The 14,674-nt window shown below is 41.3% G+C and overlaps 1 protein-coding gene across 2 annotated transcripts in view; it reads left to right on the top strand.

Annotated features, from left to right (window-relative positions):
- Phactr2 (phosphatase and actin regulator 2) overlaps positions 1 to 14,674 on the top strand; it is a 268,971-nt gene that overhangs the window by 132,328 nt on the left and 121,969 nt on the right. Inside the window, exon 1 of one of the 2 annotated variants that reach the window (XM_038339991.1) lies at positions 8,715 to 8,821. The exons of the other annotated variant lie outside the window; for it this stretch is intronic. Coding sequence (XP_038195919.1) covers positions 8,776 to 8,821 — 46 coding nt within the window. The 5' untranslated portion in view covers positions 8,715 to 8,775. Of the gene's footprint in view, positions 1 to 8,714; positions 8,822 to 14,674 lie in introns of those variants that run through there. 2 annotated transcript variants of the gene reach the window in all.

Here is a 14,674-nt window from a genome sequence, read left to right as displayed (position 1 = left end):
CTTTCAGTTCACTCTCTCTGGTTCCCGTTTGTGGCTGAGGATGTGCAGTCTTGACTACAGATGAGGTTGCCGTGCCTACTGCCTACTGCTATGCCTTCCAACTGTGGTGGACTCTCATCCCCCTGGAACCATAAGCCAAAATGAACTCCTTCATCCTTAAGTTGCTTTTAGGTGTGGTGTTTTATCACGGCAACAGAAAGGTAACCAATGCTCTTAGCTTTGCTTTCAACTCTGGTGTTTCGGGCTTGTCGACTATAATTGTCAAAGAGGTTTATTTCTGTTTCTTTCCGTCATTTAGTTTCCGTGTTTGTATAAGAAAGTCTATTCCGTTTATGTCTATCAGATTTTCTAATCTGGACTCAATCAACTTAATATACATGTGTATCAACCCCCCTTATTGTTCTTAATATTGGTGAGATTTTCTTTAATTTCTTTTTTTTTTTTTTGAGTTTGGAATCCTGTTGCGGCTTTCTTGCTATTTGAAGCAGTAATATTTTTCGAGATAAAGCTAAACTATTTAGTTTATCTATCTTCCTTTTCATCAAAATCAGGACATAAAGATGTTAAAAACTGTCTACCCCTATTTTGTACAGCCTATATTTGATCAAATTCACCATCATTCTATCACCTTGTGTGCTAATGCTCCTTGCATAGTTCACCTACCTTTGGGCTCATTTCTTTCTTGCTGGAGAGATTAAATCATTTTAGGGAATGCTTGATTGAGTGCACACCTCCTTAAATTGTGAATTGTAACCGTGTGGGGGTCACATAACTGAATATGGGGGTTGTGAAAAATTTGGCAGTAGTGAAAGTTTCCTGGATGCCCAATGACAAAAACTGATACCAAATCAGATGTAATTGGTAGGATGGCTTCACGGATAGACGTGCTTGTTGGCAGGGTTGGAGAGATTGACTCAAGGAGTAAGGGCTCATACAGCTATTACAGAGGACTCCATGCCTCCCAGCTCACAGCTGCCTGTAACTCCAGCTCCATGAGGATCAGTGTTCTAGCCTCCCCAGGCTCCTTCACCCACATGGAAATAACTACAGTCACAGCCCTGAACACACAATTTTTAAAAAGATTAAAAAGTGCTTGCCCCCAGAACTGAACACCCAAGTTTGACTTCTGGGACCCACATGATAGGAGGAGAGAAGTCACACCCTCGAGCTATCCTCTTACCTACACCTGTACACCATGGAATGCACATGTACTCATGCATGCACACGCACACACAATAAATAACTAAATGTAATCAAAATCAGATGCATACTAAGTCCATGGTAAATTAGAGAAAATGGTAACTTTTAATATTTTCTTGCCAGCATTTTTCATCTTGGGAATATCAAATTAATATATCTTCAGATTGAGTTGTGCTGGAATGTTACACTTTAAAAATTACTGTTTGAGTTGTAGACTTGGGTTTCACTTTTTAAAAAACAGTTTGATTTTAGGGCAAGATTTCCAACAAATTCTGAGCGAACCCTAAATATACCTCTGCCACTTTGTACTATGTATGAATGCAAAGTACCCATCTAAGCCTTTAGGATTATAAAATCAAAATATTGATCAACTCTGAAGCCTGTTGTAGATGCACCGTGTCCTGCAATACCACATTTAATCAAGATTTAATTCGGTGTATAAAAATAGGCAAGTATATCCATATCATTCATGTGCAAATTTTCTGTCTTTAATAAATGCTAAAATTATTTGTATGCCAAATAACTGTTCTAAAATGAAGTTTTTTTTACTTTTTATTAGCAACAATTTATAGACTTATTTTATATCTCTCCATATCTGAGGTCATGTAAAAATTTCTAGAGGGTTCCAGGGTCACCAGTGGAGAGAGTTCAGGAAGTCTTTATTTAGTGAATAACTGCTTATTTGGATATAAGATTCTAAGATAATACTGATTTCTCCATAGTACTAATAATAGACATGCTTCTCCTGACTTCTCCATTTATGATGATTAGTTAAGGAGGCAATTGTGTTTCCTACCTACTGTTTGAATTTTCCCCTTAATTCTTCACACTCAGTTTAAGTAGAATTTGTGTAGCTATAGACTGATTTTCTTTTTCGTGTTGGTAGTACACTATTTGTTGCATTTGGATAAACATCTTGAAATTAATGTTCTGAGTTTTCACTTCCTATTCTAGTTTTAATTAGAATGTTGGCTTGATCCTTCCAACGGGTCAGAAAACACATATTGAACGCTCCTCTCTTCACCCCCACACTTAATCCATAAGGAAGTTTGACTCCACCTTCAAAATGTATCAGAGTCCAGGAGCATCTCACGAATCCCCCTGCCGCAACTTGTTCTCAGCCACCACCATTTGCAGCTTAGGATATTTTCATAGTCTCTCTTTTTCCCTCCATTCTCTATTTAGAAGCCACCAGGACATCTACAGCCATGCTGCCCTAAATGCACCTGATCTCATCAGAAGCCACCATGAGCCTAACATATGTCAGATCACACTATTGCCTCTATAATTGTCACCGAGTGCCTAGCCTATTTGTAGTAAATAGCCTATTTGTAGTAAAAGTCACAGTCTTCCTGCTTAGATGCAAGGCCCTACACAGCAGATAATTCCTTTTTCCTTGTGTATTGAAAAGTTTCTACACCCCAATAAGCCTCGCCACCAACACAAACTGAATTAGAAAAAGCCCAGGTTTAATGGGTAAACCACTCCCAGATGGTTTTCTGCCCCTAGAGAGGAGACAGGAAGAAAGGCAAAAAAAAAATGTGTCTGTTTTCTGGGGGAGCAGTTTAAATACCCAGTGGGAGTGATCTTGAGCATCTCTGGTGGAGGAGTAGTGTCTGGTGGGCTTTCTGAGATGAGGCAGGGTTTGGAAAGAGATGGGGGAGGGAGCTAGAGTTGGAGCTTCCACAGAAGCTCTGCACACCTCTGGGTGCTCCTCTATCTAGTCCAGTTGACAATTCTCACTGGCAGTCAATGGCTATCAACCCATTGGCTGTCTGATGCTAGGGATGAGCATGTGTGCTGTGGGATAGGGACCAACTTCAGGATGTATGATGGGATTCGGCCGACGGCATTACTTCTCAGAACCCACAGGACTGTTTACTTGATAAAGTGTGCATTTTAGAATTTGTAACATATTCCTCAAAAAGCTGCAGCAGTAAACAAATGAGCATAGTTTAGTCTGATTGCGTACGATCGGATTTAATTTTCCCGTGATTTGAGAAGCAGTTTAAATCACGAGGGGGGCATCTTCTCTGTAATGAGGCACCAACTCTGTGTGGGAACTGTGCCAGCTGAGAAACGAGGTTCGATCCTCCCTTCAACAACTGGTGTTGTGACACCAGGAGGAACTAATATCTATCAGGGTAGTCACTGTTAGGGTAGGATGCTGCATCCCCTTCCCTGACACAGCACTCAAGTGGGACCGACACCAGAGGAGCTTCCCTATCCCACACTCCTCAAGCCCATGAATTAAAGGCCTTGCTCATGGTAGGTATGCAGTCTTTAGTAGTTCCCTGAAGACATGACTATCTCATAAAGAAGTCTATAGAAGGCCAGAGATACAGTCAGTGACGGACTTGCTATTTCCAGTACCCTATTAACAAACCATGCATGTCTTGCTGGCTAGTTTTATGTCAACTTGACACAGGCTAGAGGTGTCTGTAATAGAAACCCTAACTATATATTCACATACAGATGAGTTTTTGTCTATATTTGAAGTTGTTATTAAGAAGATAACATAAGTATTTATTCTGTGTGTATTAAGTGTTCATTGTCCCAAATACCTTGGTAGGGTCTGGAAATGAATATAGTAGTTGTTATTATTGGACTTGACATCAAACTATTATTTTCTGTAGCCCAAACAGTAATTTATGAGGACATTTTGAAGATTGCTTTCTATAGATTTTGTTAGTGAATTAATAAAGATTTTGAATTTTATAGCAGAGTTTCAGATGTTGTGGATTGGTCTTTTTTTTACACCTAAGGTGTTTTTCCTCCTAAAGTCTTTGGAAAAAGACATTCCAGTCCACCCCTTGAGCTCTTTATTTTCTGAGTAAATCTTCCAAGAGTTGGCTCAGTCAGAAAGTAAGCACACAGAAGCCTCTCCATGCCCGCTGTGGAGACTAGCTCAGGGAGGGGCCCAGGCAAGGTATTTTGTTAATCCTGTTAGCCTGAGAGAGCAGAAGGAGGGAGGAGACTCCGGAAATAAATCATATAAAAGTATGAGAACAATAGGAAAGAAAAACTTGCCTTACAGGTTGATTTCCTGCTCTGCCTAGCACTTGTGGAATGTGATCCCTTCTCTTTTCTCCCCAGTGCTCGATATAACTGGAAAGTCCAAACTTGCGAGTCTTAGCCTGGATTCTCTTTTTGTTATGATAACATTAGTGTTCTCTCAGAATTCTAGAGCTAAGGAAAATGGAGAAGAACCCGCTGCCACCTCGATAGAGTAACATTTTAAGATGTAAGCACCGGCTATATTTTCAGAACTTCAGCCCAAAGTATAAAATCTAGAAAGCCTTCTGTTTGTCTGTCCCCTGAAGAATGTAGTCACGTTCTGAAAGATATAGAACAAAAACAAACAAACAAACAAAACAAATAAAACTGGAATGTTGTCTAATAAAATAAATGCACTTGAAAGCCTGAAGATGTTTGCTTATTGGATTTTAGTTTCTGGGGTACAAATACTTTTATCACATGATTAGAATATCTGTGTTAAAGCAGTCTTACCACTGAAAAAGGTGTGCTCTAGCGACTCTTAGAGAGAAGGGAGAAAAGACTGTTCTCTACTTAGAAAATCTCGACAGAGTAAGCACATAGAAAACAATGATCTAAAATGACCCTTTTGGGCAATCTTTCAGTTTCCCTTGGTTCTTCTAGATAAACATTTGTACCTTGAAAACAGATAATTAAGGGAAAAAAACTCTCCTTGGAAAGTCACTGAGTTTACATTCTTTTCCCTTCACATTAGGAAGCCTTTGCTACAACTACAATTCCCATTAGCTGAGGAAAGGCTACTAATTTGTTAAATTTTCACAGTCAAGTTCAAAAATAAGAATATATGTTAACACACTCTGGAAATTTGTACATGGCCTTTTCTGGTTGTTCCCCGGGTCACTGTGGTTCTTGTTACCCATCTAATTGTTTCTGGTGGGGGGGGGGACCCATTTAACCTTCTTTCCACCATGAGCACGTACCTCCAAGTTCCAGAGTCAGACAATGGCTACAAGCAGATCTGATGGGTCCAAGCAAGATAACAGACCCACGACTAGGACTCAGGACATCTGAGTTCTTCCCTTTCTAGGCTCAAAATTCTCCTCCAGTCACCAAATTATATTTCTGCAATTTGGACCTTGACCTCCTAGGAAAGGACTTTTTGATAGTCTAGGTTGGTAAAGGTTAGGTTGACATCTGCTTTATTTTGCCATTGTCCTTTCCATCCATGACAAGTGCAGGTGTCACTTTGTATACCCCTTACGGCTGAGTTTAATAACACCCGTGGCAGACCAGTCAGGGAAACCTGAGTGATGGGGTAAAGTGTTTGAAAACCTCCTAACTACAAGGGCTTGCTCCTAAAAGCACACTGTCTCCCAAGGGAAATTCTAAGTCAATCCCCTTGATTTCATTTCAGTTCTTCCAAGGATGGAAACTATACTGGGCAATGGGGAAAAAAAAAAAAAAACAGTAAATGCTATTCTTCTATTTTCAGGGATATTTAATATAAACAGCTTCTCAAATCCAGTGGTGGGATGACTTAATGGCAGCATGTGGCACGAGATGGCAATGCTGAAGAAGGTAGCACTTTCTGGCTTAGAGTCAACTTGTTCCATTGTAAGGAATTTTGCAAACCAGGTGGCATCAGTTTTTCAGGTTCATAAATGGATCTTGTGTGCCTCCCTCCCTCCAAACCAGCACCCAAATCCACTGCTGTTTATCTACCAGGCTCTCACTCTACAAAAGATCAGTTTAGCAATCCAGAATGAAGTTTGGGGCCAAAGGGACCAATGTTGAAGAACTATATGCAGGTGACCCCCTCTGATGGGCACTCATCTTTTCTATCATTTTTTTTTTTAGCAGTTCCCTAGAATGAGTATTCTGTAGAGAAATGCCTGTTTTTCGTGCGTGTGACATTAAATGTTCCTAGCATCCACTCTAAACCCATGAGAGCAACTCCCAGAACTGTCTGTGTAAGTTTAGTAGGGCACAAGAGAAGCATCTGGGAAGAAACTTATCTTAAAATACTTCTGTTCTTGATACAGTGTCTTACTTGTAGCTCAAGCTGAACTGAAACTTACTGTGTAGCACAGGAAGGCCCAGAAATCATGGCAACCCCCCTGCCTCAGCCTTCCAAGTGCTGGGATTTCAAGTGTAAGCTACCATGTCCAGCTGAAAATACTCTTGTTGTGTTTCACTTCCCAATCTTCATGTTTTGACCTCAAAAGGAGACTTGGGATTTGCCGTGGACTTCCTCTCTGTGCACTGGCGTAAGTTCTCTGCTATGACACCAAACACCAGCAGAAATGCTGGAAGCAGGATGCCCCATCCTTGCACAGGAACCTTGGAGCACACTTCCTACTGTTTGGCTGATGTACTTCCTGGGTAATCTAACAGGACTGGGAGAGTTTCTGGGAAAGATGTAACTTGATCACTGGTTATTACAATTCCAGATGAGGCCAAGAGTCAGCCATCGAATCAGGGTGAAAACAATCTTGAACAGGAAAATGTGGATGTATTAAGCAAATTCTAAAAGAAACTAGAACCGTAGAGCACTCCTTTCCCCCATAATGCTTGAAATAAGATTTTGTAGATGGGAAAAAAAAGCCTCACTATTGTTTCTCAAAGAGAAGAAATAGTGATAGCAAAAAACATTGTACCATAGTTTGACGTTTATCATCCTAAAACGCTTCTATTATAAACTTTCAATGGGCAGAATTTACCGTGTTCTCCCTGAACAATGACTTCCTTTATCAGCGAAGCTCAGCCAGAAGCACCATGGTAAGATATCTCTCCTCTTCACTTCCACAAACATTTCGCTTGTTTGCTTCTTAAGGCAATTTAAAGCAAAGAAACCAGAGACCAGCAAGTCATAGTTCCTTTTCACCGCTGAGACCTCAGGCAGGATGTGTTCTCAGAACACAATGCTGTGTGTGCTTTATGTACTCCACGATGAGAGATGCTGTTGATGTTACTGTCCTAACTACAACTCACGTTTTAGTTAAGTCTTTCGGTTTCATTTTAAGAATTGGGATTTCTTGAGTGTGGTGCATACCTCAGTAGCAGAGGACCCGCCTACTATGCAAATAGCCCCAAGGGTTCGATTCCCAACACTCCCCAAATAGTCACAGTTTCTTATTTCTTAAGAGCTTTTTAAGGAAAAGAATTTCCCACCAAAGGAGAGGGGCCACTTACTTAACTGTGATGTTAAGCAAGTATCTTTCAAAAATCAAAACAAGGTCCCACTGAGCTCAGTTACACACACAGTAAGGAAATGTGGTTTTTATGATTAAAATACTAAAGTAGATGCTCTTATACGGTCTATAATGAACAATATTTTTATATTTCAGAGTTGATTAGGATAAACTATAAGATGAAAGGTTACATAAGCTATGTGGCTAAAATGTACTTTTTAATGAAATGTATATATTCAAAAAGGTATATACAATCATAGTTTGCAGCTCATAACAGAATATACTCATGTAACTACCCTTCTGTTGGATATAGTACATTTATATATACATATACATTCATGCCTACACACACATATATGTATATATACTAAATCTAGATCACTCAGCTTGCCATTCTCTCATTCTCTGTCATAGCAAAGCTTTATCTGTATTCATAGTTTTTAGAAACTTGAGACTTAATAGAATATTATAGGGGTGTTAATTCAGCTTTGGGGGCATAATAGTTTGTCAAATAAACTACTGTTGTTGTTACAGTTATGTTATATTATGTTACGTTGATATGGTTGTGTCTGCCTTTGAGTGTTTTAAACACCTTACTTGACAAGTGATTCTTCAGAGTCGTAGAGGAGGCAAGCCAGCTAGAATTGTAGGTGGTGGAGTCAAGTCTGTATATGCTCAGTTGACGTCACACATAGGTCACTGTGGACATGACTGACTTGTGTTGTCTAACCTAAAGCCATTAATTTTGTTTTGTTTTTATTGCATTTGGTGAAGGGAAGATAATTGTTAATGAGAGGAAAACACTACGCAATGGACTCTCTAATAGGTCTGCAATGCTGCAAACAATATAAGGAAGGAACTAACTTTAAAGAAACAAATTTTCCTAAATTAAGTACCAGTGACAAAGTACTTTAATGTTTTTTTTTCTTCTTCTTCTCAGACCTAGAGGATCATTTGACATTGAACCTTGACAATTAAAGGGACTATTTTGATAACCCTTCTCCCCAGGGGGTACGGGCACCCAGCACCCGGGGTGCAGCCGGACCAGCAACCCCCCCCCCACACACACACACACCCCACACCAGCATCCCGGTGTCCTGCTCTCCCCACTCCTCCGCTCCCGGTCGCCCTCGCCCCCCTCTTTTCTCCCGGTGACCCCTGACCCCAGCTAATCTGCATAGAGGAATGACAGGCATCCGCTGGGCTGGATCGGCCGCTGCCAGGGCTGGGCGACCCGCGCGCTCGCGGGGAGAAGGTGCGGGACAGGCGGGCGCGGGCCGCGATGAGCGCGCGGGAGGCCGGCGGCGGCGGCGGCGGCGAGCAGACGGGGGCGCGCAGGAGCGGAGCGGCCCGGTGAGGCGGAGGCGCAGCGGGGCGGAGACCCGCCATGGGCCAGACCTCGGTGTCCACGCTGTCCCCGCAGCCCGGCAGCGGTGAGTCCCGGGCCAGGCCGGCGCCTTTAGAGCCCGGTCCCAGGCGCAGGCCCCAGCACTGCGAGGGCGCGCGCCCCGGGCTTTGGTTTGTCTCCAGATGACTTGAGAGCCAGAAAGTTCCGAGAAGCGCCATTTGCGTGCGCGCGAGTCTGTTTTGCAAAGGCGAAACTTCGAGAGCAGGAGAAACATTCCCGCGGGCTCCCCCCTTTCCTTAGGCTTGGCTTTCGAACAGACTAGAACGGAATTCTTTCAAGCTTGTCAACTGATTTATGGTTTGTTATTTGGAGCAGAAGTGCGGCTTGCTTTCTCCTTTCCTGGCAGGACGCTGAATATTTAATAACCACCCCAAAATGTGTAATTGGTTCAGATGATACTTGTTTTGTTTATGTTACACACATAAGCCATAGCGTTTAGGGAAGTCTGGAGGAATAAAGTTAGTTTTATGGAAATGCGTGTAACATTTCTGAGTTACAGCACCATGCTTCTCTTAGCCGTTTTCTTTAAAAAATAAAAAAAGAAGAAGGAAGGAAGGTAGGAAGGAAGGAAGGAAGGAAGGAAGGAAGGAAGGTAGTAAGCAGGCTGGCGTTGTCCCTGTGTATAGGAATAAACAATTATTTGGCAACACTCATGTGATCGGATACGAGAATAAACCTACAAAGTATTATTTTGATATTTTTCCATCAATAGTTTCTGAGCCATGACCTTGCAGAGACCGTTGAGTGGTCTAGTGGACCCCTTTGGTTTTGCAGACATCAACAGGATCTCATGGGAAGGAAATGGCAGGGCACAGACAGGGAAGGTTAAGAAGGTATTCCAGGATGTTGGAGTAGAGAGAGTTGACTCTCTCAGGCCCTCTCCACGGGTTTGCACAGGTGCTGCAGCTTCATCCCTTGGAACTTCATAAACATGGCTGGGGCTTCGGTTAATGCCCCCAAGAATGACCCCTCTGCAAGGGAGAGAAAGATGAATGCAAGAAAGCTTCTGGTTTCCCTTATTAATAATGATATGGCCTCATTGCTCCAGACATCAAAGACTGCTTGTTTATGTGTGTGGGGGGTTGGGGAGGGGTGGATAGGGCATGCTGGTTAGAGTCCTCATTATAAGATGATTTGGCCCGTACAAAACTGGTTTTCTTTTGTCTCATTTAAAGTAGTGTGATAGCTTTCAATTAAAACAAAGATTTTTTTTGTTTGTTTGTTTGCTTCTTCACTGGCAAAACAGAATTAACTCATTATTCCAGTGCAGCTAGTACTTAGGAAGTGGCGTTGTGATTTTGGTTCTTCTGCCACAAGACACTACTAGAGTGAATTATGAAGAGGCGAAATTTGCCTTTACACAAATCATGGAATATTACTTAAGTGAAGTCTAAGAAGCAACCAAAATCCTAGAATGCGGCTATTCTCCCTCCTTGCTAGTATAAGAAAAAGAAAAAAAGGAAAAAAGGAAAAGAAATTCCGAGTGCCTTAGTATCTATGCTGTGAGCAGTCGTAGAGAGAGAGCATGCAGTCTGTTGAAATAAAAAGTTAGGCTGGGGTCAGGAAAGATCTTTAGGGAGCTCTCTTTGCAGTTTCTAGGTTCAGATTCACACAACTTCGTGTAGCTGAAATGACTAACCCAAGCTTTACGAATGGAGCTTTTTGTGTGTGTGTGACTTGTCGGGGAATGGCAGTGGTTGTGGTGTGAAAGTGCAGTTGTTTTCTTGTGGTACCCACTGAAGGTTTCTGCCAGCGGTACTTCATCTCCTAGTTGTTTCACCAGAACATTCTAAATGACAGCAAACAAATAACCACAAGACACAACCAGGTTTTGTCTGCTTTCTTCTGCTGTCTGCTCTCTGAGCCTGAGAATGGCAAGCCCTTTTTGCTCTTCCTCAGCTGCTTCCCCCACTTTCCAGGTGAGATGTGATCTCAGTCATCAATGGTATAAGCTTGTAGTGACCACCAGAGACCATAGTGCCCAAAGTGATTCTCAGCATAAATGCGGTACGGGGCGGGGGGGGGGGGAGAGGGAGCAAAATCTGTGGGGGGAAATCTCTAGCACCAGGTTCCGGAGTTCATATTTATCACTTGGTTTGGGGTTTTGTAAGAATGTGCATTGTCACCAGAAGTCAGTCACCCCTCCACTTTCTGACTCAAGGCTCTCCTGAGACTTTCAGCTCTGGGCTACTTTTGGGGCATCTAGAGGATTATTAACAGCTATTTCTGAGAGTAGGGAATTATAGTTTTATCGACTTGTAGTTCCCAAGCCATAACATTTTCCCATTGAAAGTGTATGGTTTACTGTTTTTAGTATATTTGGCTTATGTAACCATCAGCCCCCATTCACTCGCTCTCTCTCCTGCTAATAAACGTGAATCTATTTTCTATCTTTATAGATTTGCTGATCAGAAATGTCTCATGGGAATTGAATCACAGGGTGTGTATTTTCTTAGGGCTGGCTCTTTCAAGTGGGGGTGATGTTTTCATGAGTCAACTGAGCTGTAGCATGTGTATTTCATTTCGCTTTATTGCCAAATAGTCATATTAGCCTTTCATCGTGGTTCTTTCTACTTAGCCGGCTACTGTGAGCAGCACCGCTTGAACTTCATGTAGAAGTTGGTGAAGGTATGTTTTGATTTCCCTTGAATCTCAAAGTGAAAAGAATTACTGGGCCATCTGCTAGGTTTAACCTTTTAAGGGGCTGTGGCCTTCCAGGGCAGCTTGCTGCACACCTTCCCTTTAGCAGTGGGCGAAATTCCAGTTCCTTCACCTTCTTGCCTAACACTTGTTGTTGCCCGTTTTTGCGCTAGCCATCCTTGTGATATTGGCTTGTAGTTCTCTACTTTCTAAAGGTCCACGTGATGTGCAAATATTTTTTTTTCACCCCTCTGGCCTGGTTCTTTAAGTGAATGATATAATTTGAGCCTCACATTTTAAAAGGCTTGATGATATCCCATTAACTATTCTTTTGTTCTTGGTTTGTGATGTTATGTCTAAAAATAAAAACACTGTCTTATGAGAACCGAGAACATTTATGGCTTTGTTTTCTTCTAGGGCTTCTTGAGTTTTCACTCTTATCCTTAGGTCAGTGATACATGCTGAGTTAATCTTCATGTGCGGTGTAGTGTAGGATTCCAGCTTCATTCTCTGGCTTCTGGATATCCTGTTGTCTCAGTACCACTTTTCCAAAAGGCGATTCCTTCTCCACCCAACTGTTGTGGCTGGGGACACAGCTTAGTGATCAAACACTTTTCCATCATGTTTGAGGCCCCGAGTTCTATCTCCAATTCAGGGGCGAGAGAGAGGAGGTGGCTGAGAGAGTCGGGTAATGATCTGTTTTGGCACTATTGTAGGAAATCAGTTGACTGTATATTTTATTTCTGTAACTCCGTTCCATCCAAATGTCTCTTCTTGTGTCAGTACCGCACCGCACCGCTGTAATTTGGTAGTGAAGCTTGGAAGCTGAGAAACAGGGGCCTTCTCATTTGATTCCTTCCTAAGATTCTTTTCTCTCCCATCTTTCTTGGTCCACTTTGCATATGAAGCTCACAGTCAGCTTGTCAGTTTTCCCATGAAAGCTGAGGTTTTGATAGATGTTGTGTTGAAACTGTGACTCGGGCTCAATAATATTGCTATCTTAAAATGAATGCTAATCTAGCCCAAGCAAACAATGCCTTTTTATTTATTTAGATAGTTTAAATTTTCCTTCTACTGTTTATATTCAGGTGTGTGCGCGTGTGCGTGTGTGTGCGTGTGTGCATGTGTGTGCACATGCATATATGGAGGTTAAAGTACAACCTCAGTCCTCAGTTCTTTGGGAGGTCTGGCAATCCTCTTTTTTTCCCCTTTTTAAGACAGGATACCTAACTAGTCTGGTGATTGCCAAGTGGGCCAGGTTGGCAAGCTGTTGTGCTCCGGAAATTCACTTGTCTCTGCTTCCTTAGTGCTAGGGTCTTACCACACTTGGCACTTTTTATGTGGCTTCTGAGGATTGAACTCCAGTCTTCGTGCCTTTGGAGCAAGTACTTCATTGACCGAGTTGTTTCCCATGCCCCTCTTCCCACCGTTCTGTAGTTTTGAGTCCACATTCATTTCCTCTTTTGTTAAATTTATCCTATTTTTTTGTTTCTGATACTATTATAATGTTTATTCTTAATTTAATTTAAAGGATTGCTATAATTTAGAAATATAGAACTCTATCTTTGTATATATCTTGCACCTCCTTGAACAAACTTATTCCTAAGAGTTTTTAGGTTCTCCATACTTTTCTATATTTAAGTTTATACTATATATGAGGTCTAGATACAAAGTCATAGGTAAAGAGAGACATTTTGCTTTTTTCTTTCTGGTTTGAATGATATTTTTCTTTCCCATTCAATAGAGAATCTTCAGTCCAGTGTCAGAGTGAATATTGTTGTCCTATTGCTAAGCCTGGGGCAGATGACTCTGTAACATGGTGACTTAATCAAAAAGTTTCTCGCTATTCCTAGTTCATAAGTGTCTGAGTATGCTCATCATAAAAATGCTGGGTTTTGTCAACAGTGCTTTCTTTCTCTATGAGGATGTTTGGGTGAATTTTGCTTTTTATTTGTTGTTTTTTAGTAATACAACATGTTACATTAAGTTGATATTGAGATATTAAACTAACCTTGTCTTCCTGGGATAAATTCATTTGGGAATACTATATAGTTTTTTTTTTGTATGGTGCTAGATTTGGTTTGGCAGTGCTTTGTTGAGTATTGGATTCTTTGTTTCTAAGTAGAGGTGAACCAGGCTTGTCTTCCATTAAAGTGGTTCCTGTACTCTGTGGCCTCGTGCCCAGAACTGGGCATGGTACACTGAACACAGGAAGTATTTGTTGGGTACATAATCAACAAACAATATTCTCAATGATGAGTTTGACGACCTTAAGCCAGTGATTATATGAATGAAAGCTATGTATTGTTTCTTTTTAGTATTATTCTTTTCTTTTTAACCTCAAGAATTATGTTAGTCGGGCTCCATTGTGTGAAGGGTGGTATCTTAATCTAATAACCATCTCTTCTCACCCTTTAACCTCACCCCATCTACATTGTACCATAGACCTGTTCCTAGTAATTCTGTGCGAGCCTTTTAGTTAGAAAGATCAGGGAATGCCTCATCCCATTTTTAGGAGGCAAGAAAACATGTTAATAAAGTGTGCAGAGTCATTCTAGATGGTGGTAGAAGTTCCGTCTACCTGTGTTTCTAAGTTTCCAGGTTTAGTTGAGGCTCCTACTTTATCCATTCTTCATAAATCAGATATAGGAAGAAAACAAAAGGAGTTTATTTCTTTAATGAAAATAACGTGGACAAGGTCAAAATTCAACATGACGAGATGATTTGATATAAGAATGAGTAGAAGTTCCTTCTAGGCTCCTCACCCAGTCCTGCTTTCTAATTATAGCCCAGCCTGACCACTGATTTCCATTCTACAGTGTTTTTTATGTTTTTTATCAAAACAAACAATGCTTATTGCACTTACTGCTGTCTCCTTTGACTTTTTCATGCAGTATGACTTGAAAATTGACCAAACTTATTTCTTTAATCCTGCAAACAAATGATATTTTTGTATAAAATATATGGAATTCCCCTTTAAAGACCGCTGTATTTCTATATTATTGGGGGGTTCTTTTTAAAGATTTATTTATTTATTATATATACAGTGTTTAGCCTGCTTGTATGCCTACATGGCAGATGAGAGCACCAGATCTCATTACAGATGGTTGTGAGTCACCATGTGGTTGCTAGGAATTGAACTCAGGACCTCTCGAAGAGCAGCCTGTGTTCTTAACCTCTCAGCCATCTCTCCAGCCCATATTTGGTGGTGGTGGTGGTGGGGAATTCTTTTGCTTAC

Source organism: Arvicola amphibius, chromosome 8 (genome assembly GCF_903992535.2).
Source record: "Arvicola amphibius chromosome 8, mArvAmp1.2, whole genome shotgun sequence".
Lineage (NCBI taxonomy): Eukaryota > Metazoa > Chordata > Mammalia > Rodentia > Cricetidae > Arvicola > Arvicola amphibius.
The sequence above is the reverse complement of the archived record's forward strand: the minus strand, read 5'-3'. Positions and strand labels throughout refer to the sequence as shown.